General features: G+C 57.5%; 1 protein-coding gene across 3 annotated transcripts in view; it reads left to right on the top strand.

Annotated features, from left to right (window-relative positions):
* Positions 1-10904, top strand: part of GNB1 (G protein subunit beta 1) — an 89917-nt gene extending 79013 nt beyond the window's left edge. For 2 of the 3 annotated variants that reach the window (XM_044236948.1, XM_044236949.1), the window contains exons 7-11: positions 5341-5407; positions 5593-5794; positions 6635-6851; positions 8830-8942; positions 9163-10904. In XM_044236948.1, coding sequence (XP_044092883.1) covers positions 5341-5407; positions 5593-5794; positions 6635-6851; positions 8830-8936 — 593 coding nt within the window. In that variant the 3' untranslated portion in view covers positions 8937-8942; positions 9163-10904. The remainder of the gene's footprint in view (positions 1-5340; positions 5408-5592; positions 5795-6634; positions 6852-8829; positions 8943-9162) is intronic. The other variant, XM_044236951.1, reaches the window with a different exon arrangement.
* Positions 10905-13644: the final 2740 nt, after the last annotated feature.

Raw genomic sequence — 13644 nt, 5'->3', positions numbered from 1 at the left:
GCTCTCTGCTCAGCGGGGAGCCTGCTTCCCCCTCTGTCTCTGCCTGCCTCTCTGCCTGCTTGTGATCTCTGTCTGTCAAATAAATAAATAAAATCTTTATTTTTAAAAAAGTGTATATATTATCTTCTTCAGACATGCTACATAATTTTCATCTTCAAGTCAATAAAGGTTGAAATCTGATAAGCTTAAAATAATCTTATTTTAGTCATAGGGTACAGGTGTGAACTGTTAGTGGGTTCAGCACATCGGAGGGTTTACGGTCTTTGTCTTGTCTCAGACCTGGGCATCCGTCCGTCACTTACCATGCCTCTCTCTGGCCTGAGCATCAGGTTGAGAACTCTGTTATGCCATGGTGGGGACATTTTCTTGTAGAATCTTAGAAAGTACTCCTGTGAGTGCTGTTACCAGCAGGCGTACTGAATGCTTCCTAGTCGTGTCTGAGGCCTAGGATGGGAATCGCGCCCTCAGCCTCGGGAATTAAGGCTCTTGGTAATCGTTTGTGGCCTGCTCTTGTTTCCATGCAATGTGAGGGTCCACATGGCACCAACAGAAGCTTCTTTCTGTAGAGTCAGCTACCCAGGGTTTGGATACTCTCTGCCCGCACTTTAGAGAGGAGCACTTGACGGTGCTCTGTCCTACAGAGCAAAGGATGCCCCTGGAGTGGCTGGCGGACTGAGGTCTCACGGTGATGGGGAGGAGACGTTTATTATCGCTCGTATCAATGTGTTACATACAGAATACCACTCTCCGAGTACTGTTTGGTGGAAATCCTCATGTTTGAGAGTGAGGAACTCCCTAATCCCACCAGACCAAAGTGTCAGGCCTCATGTCACAGACTGTCCTCAGAGCCGGTCCCTGCGTGCTGATGAGCAGAGAATGGACACCTGCTTTCAGAGGTCCCTTCCTTCCCAAACACGTCATTGCAGTGTGGACACAGTGCCCTTCTTGACATCAGAGGCATAAACATTTTGATCAGGAGTTTAGCCAGAAATTTTCTGGGTACAGCATGGTATTTGTCCGACTGCCTAGCGTTCCTGCCAACCCGGCTCTGGTGGCTCAGACTTTGTTTTGTAGGGATGGTTTGTTCATATAATCTGAAGCTGAATATTTCACATCCACGTGAGAGCGCAGGGACCAGACCCGCTCTGTACTAATGACTCGTTTCTCTGGCGCGTGCCAGCAAACTCGGATGTGGGCAAGATCGTCACTCGGCTCCAGGGTTACCCCTGGGCTGCTTGTTGGCACCGTCGTTGTTGGCAGTTAGTTAAATGTGACGTGCTTTGGGCTTTAGGCTTTGGGTGTGTGTGTCACAGTCTGGTCCCGCTGCCCACTAAGTAATCTCACGGACCATTCTGTGGGGTCGGGCTGCCTGACGCCTGGTGGGGTGCAGGGCTCATGGTGCTGTCTGCTCAGCGCTTGCCCTTTGGCTTCCTTCTGGATGGCTCCCTTGGCCTCCTTTCCATCTGGCCCGCTTAGCAGCCCCAGCAGAGAAAGAGCCTCTTTTTCTAGGGTGGCTGCAGGTCCTGTCTGTGCTTGCCATTGGCCACACTAGGTTCCACACCCACCCAGCCAGCCTCCTGGACGGACTGCCTAGATCCAGACCTCACACCATCCTGGAAGGATGATGGCAAACTGCCCAAAACCCCAAGCTCTGAGAGGATGAGACCACACAGCCTTGTGAGTGCGTCTGAAGCTGTTTCCAGTCTGCTTGTGTTTTCATCGGATTGCGTCTTCTGCCATTAACACTTTATAAATTTGTCTCTCTTTGGGTACTGTAAACTCTCAACTCTGACTTACTTACATACTTATTATTTAAGAGAGGGAGGGAGACGGGCGCCTGGGTGGCTCAGTGGGTTAAGCCACTGCCTTCGGCTCAGGTCATGATCTCAGGGTCCTGGGATCGAGCCCCACATCAGGCTCCCTGCCGAGCAGAGAGCCTGCTTCCCTCTCTCCCTTTCTCTCTGCCTGCCTCTCCGTCTACTTGTGATCTCTCTCTGTCAAATAAATAAATAAAATCTTTAAAAAAAAAAAAAAAGAGAGAGGGAGGGAGAGAGGCAAGCTCCATGCCCAGCACAGAGCGCAATGCGGGGCTCGATCCCACAACCCAGAGATCTCGACATGAACCAAAATCTGTCAAACCCTTAATGACTGAACAACCCAGGCACCCCCAAGCTCTTCTGACTCTTAATAAAACCCTTCTTTGGCATTTCCTCACTCTCACTCACATCTTTGAGTTACTTTGTCGTGTCTTTTCCCCCTTTTTTCTATACTCCTCAAGCACTGTGCTTGGTCTCTGCTCTTGGCCGCTGTGCACACCGCAGAGGGAGGCAGGTGGTTTTCCCTCTAGCTTGGAGCTGGAAGACGCTCCCTCCCAGAACAGCTGGTGGGCGCCCGTGGTGGGGCCTGGATCTCCACCTCCAACTTCGACTCCGCCGTGGTGCCCACGCTGGTGCCCTGGTGCTCTGCAGGGGTGGGCTGGCCTCAACCAGCACCACGTGCTCCCTGGAGAAATTCGGGGAGATAACTTTAAATGCTCTACCTTTGTGTTTTTAACCTATAATCTCACCCAGAACTGTGATGTTTTAAAAGAGTCGAGAGAGTCCCAGGGGCACATGTGAGGCTCAGCGGGTTAAAGCCTCTGCCTTCGGCTCAGGTCATGGTCTCGGGGTCCTGGGATCGAGCCCCGCATCGGGCTCTCTGCTCAGCGGAGAGCCTGCTTCCGCCTCTCTCTCTTTCTGCCTCTCTGCCTACTTGTGATCTCTCTCTGTCAAATAAATAAATAAATAAAATCTAAAAAAAAAAAAAAGAGAGAGAGCTCCGTTGCCTGCTGATGTGTTCCTGTTGCTGGATATCTGGCCGGTTCCCCATTTGTCAGTAGTGGGAACGTTCCTGTAGGTGAATGACCCCTCAAGCTCATAGCCATTTTCTTGGGATAAGTTACCTTCATTGGGCCCTTGGTCTTGGGGGAGCCACACAAGTCACTCTTCTACCCACATTAGTACTCGGTTTCGCTCTCTCTGGGTCAGTAGCTTTTCCAATGCAGAAGTAAGTGTATTTGCTTCTCGAGCAACCGATGTCCAGCCAGACGACATGCTCTGTCAGCACGTCCTGCCTCTGTCCTCTGGGCCTCGGCTGACAGCATTCCCTGGTCTCGCCCCGGTCCCTGACCCAGGCGCCTGCTCCCTGCACTGCCTGTTTCAAGCCTCCTGTCTCTGGACTGTGGCCGCCTGGTCCCTGCCCCAGGCTGTCCCCAGCATGTCCTGACCCTGTCCTCCGCGGTTTCTGTGAGGGGCACAGGGACGCCCTCGTGCCCATGCACCTCCAGACTCGGCTCCTGTGCTTGACGGCTCTACTTTCCCGGCCCCCTGTGGGCTCCCAAAAGACAGCAGCGCCGTTGGCGGGTCACTGGGTAGCACACCCCGCACTTTGTGCAGACCCCATATCCACAGACACGCACACCTGCTGGGAGCGGTCTTCCCCTGAGGTAACCCCCGTCCACGTACAGACGCGCGTCTGCACAAACAGTCCTCCAGGTCATGGTTTCATTCTTCGGTCACAGAGGTGGCAAGTGCCGCAGACTTTCCAGAACCCACGGAGTGCACACACAGCTCCGCTCCTCGTTCTCTGGGACCCCCCAGTTGCTGGGGAGACCGGGGCTCATCACAGAACGTAGTATTGGTTCAGCCACTGCCAGAGGACTGAGCCGTGTATTTCTGATTTCGGAGCCCACAGTCTGTTTTCTTTCTTTTTCCTTTGCTTCCATTTTTGAGAGAGTGCAGGGAAGCTAGAGCGTGGCAGGGGTGCGGCCGCGGGTGACTCTCCAGCAGACTCCCACCTGGCACAGAGCCCTCCACCTGGAAATCGTGACCCGAGCCAAAATGAAGAGTCGGCTGCTTTAACCTCCTGAGCCACCCAGGTGCCCCTGGGTCCACGTTTTGAAGCCGCTGACTGTGTCCAGCCCGGTGGCAAGTCGGAGGCTGTCCTGGTCTCACGGTGGGGCCACGGGTCAGGTGCACAGTGTGGATGTGGTATCGGGTGATCTCTCGGCACAGGCCACTGCTCACCCGGCTGGGCACTGAGGCGCCCCGCAGCTGGCTCCTGTCCCTGTAGGCGGTGTGACCTGGGCTCTGGGAAGCGCTTGACCATCCATCCTTTTCTAGGCACATAGATCATGTTTAGAAGTTGTCATTGCTAAGTATTTTGGCAATATTTCTTAGATAAATGCTTTGTTTTCCCTGTATTCTTATACTTTCCATACCAAAACCCTTTTGTGGGTTCCTTCTTTGTGTGTATTTTGTTTTTTATTTCACTGATTTGCACAGCGTCGTATGTGGCTCTGCTGTGGACTGGGAATAAGGATTTCTGGGCAAACGAGGCAGGGCATCCTATCCTTGCAAGAGAGGCAGTGTTGCTGCCCCTCCCGTCTGACCCCTGGCCAGCTGGGGTGTGGGCGGCCCTGGCACTGTGCTGGCCAGCCCACTGGGCACACTCCTTCTGGGGTCAGATTTGTTGACCCTGCACTTCCAGTTCTTAGGGTCCCTTACAGTAGAACAAAATTGTGAACTGTGGTAAACAGAGCGAATTAAGTAGAAATCCTAATGTGGAGGTACTGCAGAATCGGTTTCCTGGTTAGCTTTTCTATAGCACACGCCGCTGCACACTGGGGGTCTCCTGCGTCCCAGCCTCAGCCTCCCAGGCCCGGCTCCACAGCCCTGCCTCCCGCTCGCGCGGCAGGGTGGGGGCTCGGGCAGCGCACAGCGGCTCCCATGCCGCCCTCCTTACCATAGCGTCCTGGAGAAAACTAATCCACTGCTCCACCCAGCGTCCCAACCCCAGCTCTGTGCCCTCCCGGAGGGGTCGGGAGGCCTCTGCAGACCACCGTGTCCCCTTCCGCTAACATGTGCTACCTCTGCCCCTGGAGTGTGAGCTCCGGGAGGGAAAGGAGTGCTCCTTTGTTCACGGATGTGTTCCAGGCGCCGGGGTGCGTTGTTGTGGGATGAGTGGGTGTGTGAGTGGGAAGGGAACCTCTGTCCCCGCATGTGGGTCAGTCGAGCGGAGGCGGCGTGTGTTCCCTGCGTCTGCCCTGTGTTCAGCAGGGTGTGGGGCGGGTGGCTTACCTCCTCCCCTTTGTGCTGGGGCCCACGCCTGCTGGCCTGCGGGCTGTGAGCCAGCAGTGCTGTGCGCCGAGGCCCCGTGTCGCTGACAAGGCCGCGGTCTTCACCTCCACGTGGGACTCCCAGGCGTAGTCGTTCTGCCCGTGTGTTTCTCTATTTGCAGGACCTTAGAGTTAGGGCAGGGTGGGGCTTGCAGGTCGGGGTCTCATCCGTGTCTGTTTTCCAGGTTACCTGTCCTGCTGCCGCTTCCTGGATGACAATCAGATCGTCACCAGCTCTGGGGACACCACCTGGTAAGCATCTGAGCGCCACACCTTTGTCCCACTGCTTGCCGTAGATGTGTAGGAAATAAGATTCTTGGCGTTAATTAGGCCATCTTTTATTAGTCCGAAGCGGCCGTGAGGCATCAAACACAAGTGCGTGAGTGATGAGTATCTGACCGAGTGAGGTGACTGCTTGTCCTGTGTCCGTGCTACAGCGCTCTGTGGGACATCGAGACCGGCCAGCAGACGACCACGTTCACTGGACACACTGGGGATGTCATGAGCCTTTCCCTCGCTCCTGACACCAGACTGTTTGTCTCTGGTGCTTGTGACGCTTCAGCCAAACTCTGGGATGTGCGAGAAGGGATGTGCCGGCAAACTTTCACCGGCCACGAGTCTGACATCAATGCCATCTGTGTGAGTCGGGGTGACGCTGTGGGTCGGGGGCCTTTGCGCGCTGTCAGCAAGTTAGATGACTTCTTGTACGCTGCAGAACACGTCAGGTTCTTAAATGTGTTCAGGGTGAGCGGGTCTGTGTTTTGCATGCACCTCCAACCTATTTTACGGGAAGTTCCCTATAGAAAACTGAGGTGGGATGCATTCTGTCCTCGTGACACCAGCGAATTCTGTGCCACTGTTCACCCCACAGACACTGGGGTTGGGCCTGTTGTGTGCAGGGACCTGCTCCCAGCCCTAGGGCAAGCCAGCGATCCGTACCCTGGCTTCCCTCTTGTTGGGGCAAACGAGGCAGTAGTCAGCCCAGTCAGCACAGCCTCTGAGGAGCGGGAGGCAGAAGCTGAGCTTTGAGTAGGAACCTTACACCCTCAGCCCCTCCCTGAGGTTGGGCACAGCCAGCGGGAGGAGCCTTCCCTTCACCACCTCACCCTGATGTGAAGGGCTCTTGCGAGAAGATGTGAAGGGTGGGGTCTGGTTGCTTGGGGCTCGGGGTCCCTTCTCCACAAGGCTAGTCTGGCGCCGGTGGCCCTCAGGGGTGACCAGGCTCCTCCTGATCCCCTGGGAAATAGTTTCTCGTGAAGTGCAGTCCAGTCTGGGGAAGACAGCGGCTGCGCTGCCCCAGTACCGACGACCTCACGTCCAGGTGCCCAGGCGGCTGCCGCTCCGACCTGACCCGCCGCGTGGGCCGGAGCCCAGCCCTGCCGACCGTGCCGTCCCGTGCCAGCAGGAGGCCTGCTCTCGGGCAGTCCCGTTTCCCGGACTTCTCTTGGTGTGTTTGCACGCTCTGCACTTGCTTTCTAGTTCTTTCCAAACGGCAACGCCTTTGCCACCGGCTCGGATGACGCCACCTGCAGGCTGTTCGACCTCCGCGCGGACCAGGAGCTCATGACCTACTCCCACGACAACATCATCTGCGGGATCACCTCCGTGTCTTTCTCCAAGAGCGGCCGCCTCCTCCTCGCGGGGTACGATGACTTCAACTGCAACGTGTGGGATGCTCTCAAGGCCGACAGGGCAGGTAGGTGCTCGCTGGACCCTCCTGGGCCTCCCGGGGCTCGGGTAGCACCTTCGAGGATGGACGTGACGCACGGAGGCTGGAATGGGTGGCTCTGTGCCGGCCGCGCTGCTAAGAGACGCACACCTGGGTACGCCTACCCGCCTCCCGGCGTGGCCCGGTGGAGGGCCAGGGGACAGGCCAGGGCGTCCCTGCTCGGGCTGTCCGGGCGCACGGGTTTCTGGAGCGCCGGCCCCTCCCCCCGCGCTTACTGTGTGCGGCGCCCGTGGACGGCCGCGGGAGGTGCCGGCGCTCCAGGGCCCTCGCCTTGCTTTCTGTCCCCTCTGGCTGTACGTGGTGGAACTGTGTCCGCCAAGTGTGGAGCACAGGCTGGCCCGGTGTGCCCAGTGAAGTGTGAAGTCTGAAGTTCACACATCAAAGGCGAGTGTGTGGTCGTCAAGTGCGTGAAAATTCAGCTTGTACGGGGGTGTCTGGCTGGCTCGCTCGGTGATGCGTGTGACCCTTGGTCTCAGGGTTGTTAGTTCAAGCCCCACACAGGGTGTAGAGAGCGCTTAAAAATGCAATATGTATGTGTGTGTATGTACGTATGAATTATTTCCTTTTAAGATTTATGTTTTTATTTTAGAGAGAGCACGAGCAGGGGGAGGGGACAGAGGAGAAGCGGACTTACCGCTGAGTGTGGAGATAGACACAGAGCTCAGTCTCCCCGCCCTGAGAGCACGACCTGAGCCGAAACCAACAGTCAGACGCTTACCTGACTGACCACCCAGGGGCCCCAAGAATAAAATCTTAAAAAGTAGTAATAAGATACAAGTTGCACAAAAGATGAGAAACTTTCTATATTAAACATCAGGCAAGTCCGTTGAATCGATACATTCAGAATATTTCAACTCTGTATCTTGGCGGGGGAGGAACGGAGCATGACTCGGGGTCTCCTGGGGTTCTTATGTGACCTCCCAGTTTCCGATGGATCTTTTCCCGCCCCAGGCTGAGCTCCCCTCCTGCCCGGCCTGCTCCCTCTCGCAGATCCCTCGCTCGCTCCCGGTGCCTCTGCCCCAGCCGTTCCCTGGTCGCGGCGCCGTGGCAGAGAACACTGCTCCGTCCGGCGAGGCTGTTGACGCAGTTGGGACACTAGGGACTGTAGGAAACGGACAGGGGTTCTCTGCAATCAGCCGACAGGAGGCCTGTCTCACTGTGGCTTCAGCGTGGGGTCGCCGTGTGACGTTCCGTCGGCTTTCCCCTTCCTGTGTCTGTCACCAGCCCTCTGCGCCGTGTGCCCTGCGCTAGACCTCGGGGGTTATTCAGGGGTTGTAATGAGGAACAGCCCACAGCCACACTCGTGGGTCGCAGTTGCCCTGAGATTGAGGTGGTTGGATTTGCTTTTGCTGAAAGATTGACTTATTTTAGAGAGAGAGAGAGTGCACTGGTGGGCGGGGCAGAGGGAGAGGCAGGCGGACGAGAAGCAGGCGGACTGCACCCTGAGCGGGCGTCCCGGCGTCGGCTCCAGCCTCCTGACCCCGCGCTCGGGAGCGGAGCGGAAATCAAGAGTCAGACGCCCCACCGACGAGCCCCCCGGGCGCCATCGTGCGTCCCCTCAGGAGCTGGCCCAAGAGGCCCCGAGCTCTCCGCTGCTTTGTGCCCTCGTTACCGGGTCTGCTCCTTGTCCCACTCTTCTCTTCGTAGCAGACTTGGCGCTCCCGGCCCGTAGCACCCGGAGCAGACGTGGCTTCCGTGCGCTCCGCGGGGGCTGCTTCCCCGGCCCGAGACGCCTGCGCCACGGCGCTGAGCCGTGCTCGCTCCGAGCGCGGCTTCTCCTCCTCCTGGCCTCGTCCTTTCCTGCCATGGGGGCGTTGCAGGGGCTGGGCCTCAGGGCCCAGGGGTCCCGCGAGGTCCCACCACCCAGCAACTGTGTCACATCACCACGTCGCTGCCCGCTGGGGCGTCCTGGGTCCCCGGGTGACTGGCTGTCCTCTGCCCTCAGGTGTCTTGGCCGGGCACGACAACCGCGTTAGCTGCCTGGGGGTGACTGACGACGGGATGGCCGTGGCGACGGGGTCCTGGGATAGCTTCCTCAAGATCTGGAACTAACGACAGGTAACAGCACGGCCAGGCGCCCGCCCTGCGCGCCCCCTGCGCGCCCCTCAGCACGGGGCGCTCCCGGCTGCCGGGGCTCCCGCTGGGAGCTGACAGGGGACCGTGGGGAGGCGAGGCCAGTGGCCCCTGAGCCGGAGCCCTGGGGGCGGGCCGGGAGGAAGAGCAGTGGCTCGGGCTCCAGCTGTTGTGTTTCTCGTTTCCTGAAACTGTTTCCGAATAGCAGGCGGACGTCGTGGCGACTGGAAGATCATTCCAACCTTGAAGCGTGACAGTGATAGCATTTCCAATCCACCCCACTAACGCGGACGCCCTTCCCCTCAGAACTTCAAAAGGGCAAGACCTTTTCCTTCACTTATTGCTGAAACCAAGAGCACAATTCCCACGAAGAGAAGAATCTCTGTGCTGTCGACTCCAAACGAATCGTGCATTCCTCCCGGGACCATTGTCTTTGTTTTCTTTTTTGTCTCCGATGAATTTAAAAGGAAATACTCTAATAAACGTGCTAACCAGAAGGTAAACCTGAGTGTAATTGCGAGGCAGACACACCTTTTCACTAGTTCATTTGAATTTTAGGTCAGTGACCCCGTTTTGTGCTGTTCATGCAAAACAAGTTGAGGATTTTATCTCGTAATTGGTTCTGAATTTCAGGTCGTGTGGTAACAGGATTTTGCAAACATTCATGTTTCCTTTTTAAAATCGATTCCTTTCTGTCCGGTAGTTACACAGAGGGAGAGGGTGTGCTGCAGCCTCTCTGAAGTTGTTGACGATGTAAATTGCGTCCCTCGCTTTTTCGTTGTTGTCTCGGGTCACCCGACCGGCGGCACCACCACGCGCCGACAGGAAGGCGCTGACGAGGAAAGGCCCCACGCACGCGGCGGCGGCCCCGAGCGCGCCACCGGGCCCCTTCTGCCCCCGCCCTCCACCCGCCCTCCTGCCTTCTCCGTTCGGTTCTTAATCTCACCCTGGGTTTCCTCGTCAGGTCGGAGGGAAGTGGGTAGCGAGGGCCCGACTCTACCCTGCGCCCCGCCCCCCCAGCCGTCAGGAAGCTGTTTTCCAGAGAGGCGCCCGTCCTGTGCTTGGATAGTCAGTCAATTATTTGTGTATGAAACCATGTACAAATCAATGTTTTGAAAATAATGATCTCAAACTTTCTAAGTTGAATTTTAAAAAATTTGATCGTTTGCCATATTGGGTGGGTTTACTCTTAGAATCGCATGCTGTAGAAATGCTCAAAAGCGCATACAGGACCCAGTCCTTAGATGTTGTTTTTCTTTTAAGAAATAACCTCTTTACAGTTGTAACCACTGCGGCTCTGTCCCCTCACTGCTGCTCCGCACCAGCGTCGGAAGCCGGGCGGCCGGCAGCGCTACATGCTTGGGCAGCGGGATCATCACTGTTTCTTTCTTTCTCTTGGGGAAAAAAAAAAAGAAAAAAAAAAAAAATCCTGTTCCAAATGATCACTGTTGGATTCAGGGGCGGGGGTGGGGGGCAGGGACCGGAGACCCTGGCCTTCCTCTGTAACTTCCTCCTGGCCTGTCTCGGCCGTGGAGCCAGCCTTTTGCACCAATTCTGTAAGGAGGCCGATCGTTCTCGAACACGCAGACCTCCCCGGTCCCGCTGGAGGCCCGTAGCCGGCAGCAGAGTTGGGACGGCCGTGCTGGGGGTGCCTCCCTGCACCCGAGCCCACTTCCCAGCAGCAGTGGTGGCTTCTCTCTGCCCTGTTTCTGCAGCAGCCCGCGGAGAACTGTGCTGTGACGTGCAGCAGGCCTGGGTCTGGCAGAGAGAACGAGCACGAGCCCCCCCCTTCCATCCACACCTCTGTAGCGCTCTCTGCACCCTGTGCCCTCACTGTTTGTATTTAATTTTAAAGTCAGTGTATTGCAAGGAGGCTGGATGCAAGATAGATACTATATTAAACTGTGCTGTTATTTAAGATGTAATAAAGCAGTTTGACATGAGGGACTTTGGTGTGGCTGCTTATTTGCCAGGCTGTTTGGGGTCCTGACGGCCGCCCTGCTCCGGGAGGTCGGCCGGATCTGGCCGTGTGGGCTGTCCCACGGCTGCCCGTTTCTCTGCCAGGTCTTTCATCCCCATCACCAAGAGTCCATGAAAGGAGGGACGGGGACCTCTGCCGGGTGCCGCAGTTCTGCCACCACCCAGACCACTCCCAACCTCTCGGGCCGCTGCCCAGGGTGCATGGGGTGTCCCCAGGGGCCCCTCCCTCCCGTCTCTCGTCTTCTGGGCCTGAGCCCCTTGCTCCTTCCTCTTTCCTCGGGAAGATGTCTGAGGACGTTGCTCCTGCTGACGGTTTTTGGTCTCAGTCTGGATAAAAAGAACTGCAGCTCGAAAGGAAAAGAAGCATCTGCCACCAAAGCGTGAGCAGCGAGTCAGAACGGGCCCGCGCTCCCGAAGGCCCCGCGCCTGGGTGGCCCCGTTCTTCCTCACTCTTCGTGGCTGTCAGCCGTAACCTGGTAGTTCTCATGGGTTAAATGTTGGTACTTTTTCCTAAATAAGTGAAGACTGCTCTCCATGGGAAGTACTCCCACCTGAGTCTCTGTTCTCCCAATTATCAGCAAGGTGGAGCAGCGGGGGCTTCCTGAGTGCTCCTGCGAGGACCCGGGGTGCTGTCTCCTCGGAGACTGGCAGCCTGAATGGTGGGTTTGCCTGGCTTCGACCTCCTCCCCCACAGCTCCCTGAACAACACTGCCAGCTGTCTTACGAAATGCCAGAGAGCATCCGAGGTGCCCCTGGGGCTGACAGCCAGAGTCCTGGGGAGGAAGGTTCTCCTAGGATCAGAAAGCAGGTGGTTAGGGGCGCCTGGGTGGTTCAGTCCGTTAAAGCTGCTGCCCCCGGCTCAGGTCATGATCCCAGGGTCCTGGGATCAAGTCCCACATCAGGCTCTCTGCTCAGCAAGGGAATCTGCTTCTCCCACTGCCTGCCGCTCTGCCTGCCTGTGCACACATACTCTCTTGCTCCCTGTCTCTGTCCAATAAGTACAATGTTTAAAAAAAAAAAAGAAAGCAGGTGGTTAGCCTGCCCGGGGCACACCCTGGAGTGGGCACGAAGTGGGCATGGGGTAAAATGGAGCCTGGTAGCCCTCGGATGCCTACCTGTTCCCTCTCTCCCGTGCCCCCGCCTGGCACCCAGCATGCCCCCGTTGCCTGACCCCAGGGCAGAGAAGCTGACGTGGTCTCTGCGTGGTGCGGCCCTCTGCTGGCTTTGAGATTTCTGTCCCATATTCTCACCCAAGCAGTCACTAGAAACAGGCATCAGTAGGGGCATTAGAAAGGGGCACCCGTGCTGCCTCGGACTGTGCTAGTTCTCATCCTTCAGGCACAGAACTCAGGGTTGCCCAGACGGAGTGGACCCTTTAGGGGAGCCCCTGTGCTCAGCAGCCTGTGCTGCTGGGACGGTCCCGGGAAGTGACCTCTCGCTCTGTGCCGTGTGTCCCCCTCCAGGGTGCCCACCATGCTCCCTTCCACCGCTCCAGTCTCCCCTGCAACCACCGCCCCTCCTGTTCTAGTTGTGGCCCTGCCCTTGGGGGCACACCTGTTGCAGGCACGCTGTCCAAGCCCCACACGGAGCCCTCGGAGGCTAGACTCCAGCTGGAGCCTCTCTCTGACTTCTAGGGCCCTGTCCCCACCACACCCACTCAGTGTTGTGCCCCAGATGGATACTGGGGTCTCCTGCCACCTCCCATAGACCCTGACCCTCAACCTGGCCCCACCCGCCCTGGGGGCTGCCCAGAGGGGTACGCCGTCCAGGCAGCGTCTCCCTTCTTCCTAGCACTCCGTCTACCCCCACCACTGCCTGCTTCTTGAGTCCGGTCAACGCCCTTCCTGGAGCCAAGGGCAGAATGTGCCCTTCAGGTCTTCACTGCAGGTTACTTGGCCTGTCTGTGCCCGGGGTTCCCCGAGTGAAAACCACAGACAACAAAAGCACCTGCTTCCTTGAGCCCCTGTATGCAGGTGTCAGACCCCACCCGCCCCAGGCTGCCACTGCCTCTGCCCCACGGGGGCTCCTCCCAGCTGCTGGCAAGGCATGCCCCTTCACGGAGCACCCCGGTGAGAAGCTGACCGTCCACTCGAAGATCCTGTTCCCTGCTGCACTGTGTGCATGGCACTTCATAGGTCAGCAGGAAGAGGGGCTGCTCTGCTCCGTCCCCGAAAACCGCTTCAAACAGGACACTGCAACATTGGCAATTCCAGACACTGGCCCCTGGGAAGGAATGGCTATGCGGGAGGGGCTGGACTTGTCCCGTGGTTACTAACCAGAGGCCTGAGGCTGGGGATGGAGGAGATGACCTCTGCATACCCCAAGCCACCCCATCCTCCACAGGGAGCCTTGGTCCCTCCCTGCCACCCCTGTCACCCAAGGCTCCTGGCCACTTCCCCTTTTGAATACTGGGCAGCCTCTGTTCACCTCCCCCCCACCCCTGCCAGGCACAGCTGAGGCCAACTTCCCTGTGAGCTGAGAGCACCCAGCTCCACCCGAGAGCCAGGACCACCAAACTGCACTCAAAATCCAGGACCCCCCACCCTACCCGAATGAGTCCAGGTCTGAGCAGGCAGCCCATCTGGCTCTACCTTCCATGGCCCAGACTCCCTTCTCCTACCACCTAACCCACCGATTCTGCTGTCCGCCATCATTCCATTCCTCAGAAGACGGTGCATCTAGGTTTAGGGGTCTGAGGGTTCAGTAA

Source organism: Neovison vison, chromosome 2 (genome assembly GCF_020171115.1).
Source record: "Neovison vison isolate M4711 chromosome 2, ASM_NN_V1, whole genome shotgun sequence".
NCBI classification, from domain to species: Eukaryota; Metazoa; Chordata; class Mammalia; order Carnivora; family Mustelidae; genus Neogale; species Neogale vison.
The sequence above is the reverse complement of the archived record's forward strand: the minus strand, read 5'-3'. Positions and strand labels throughout refer to the sequence as shown.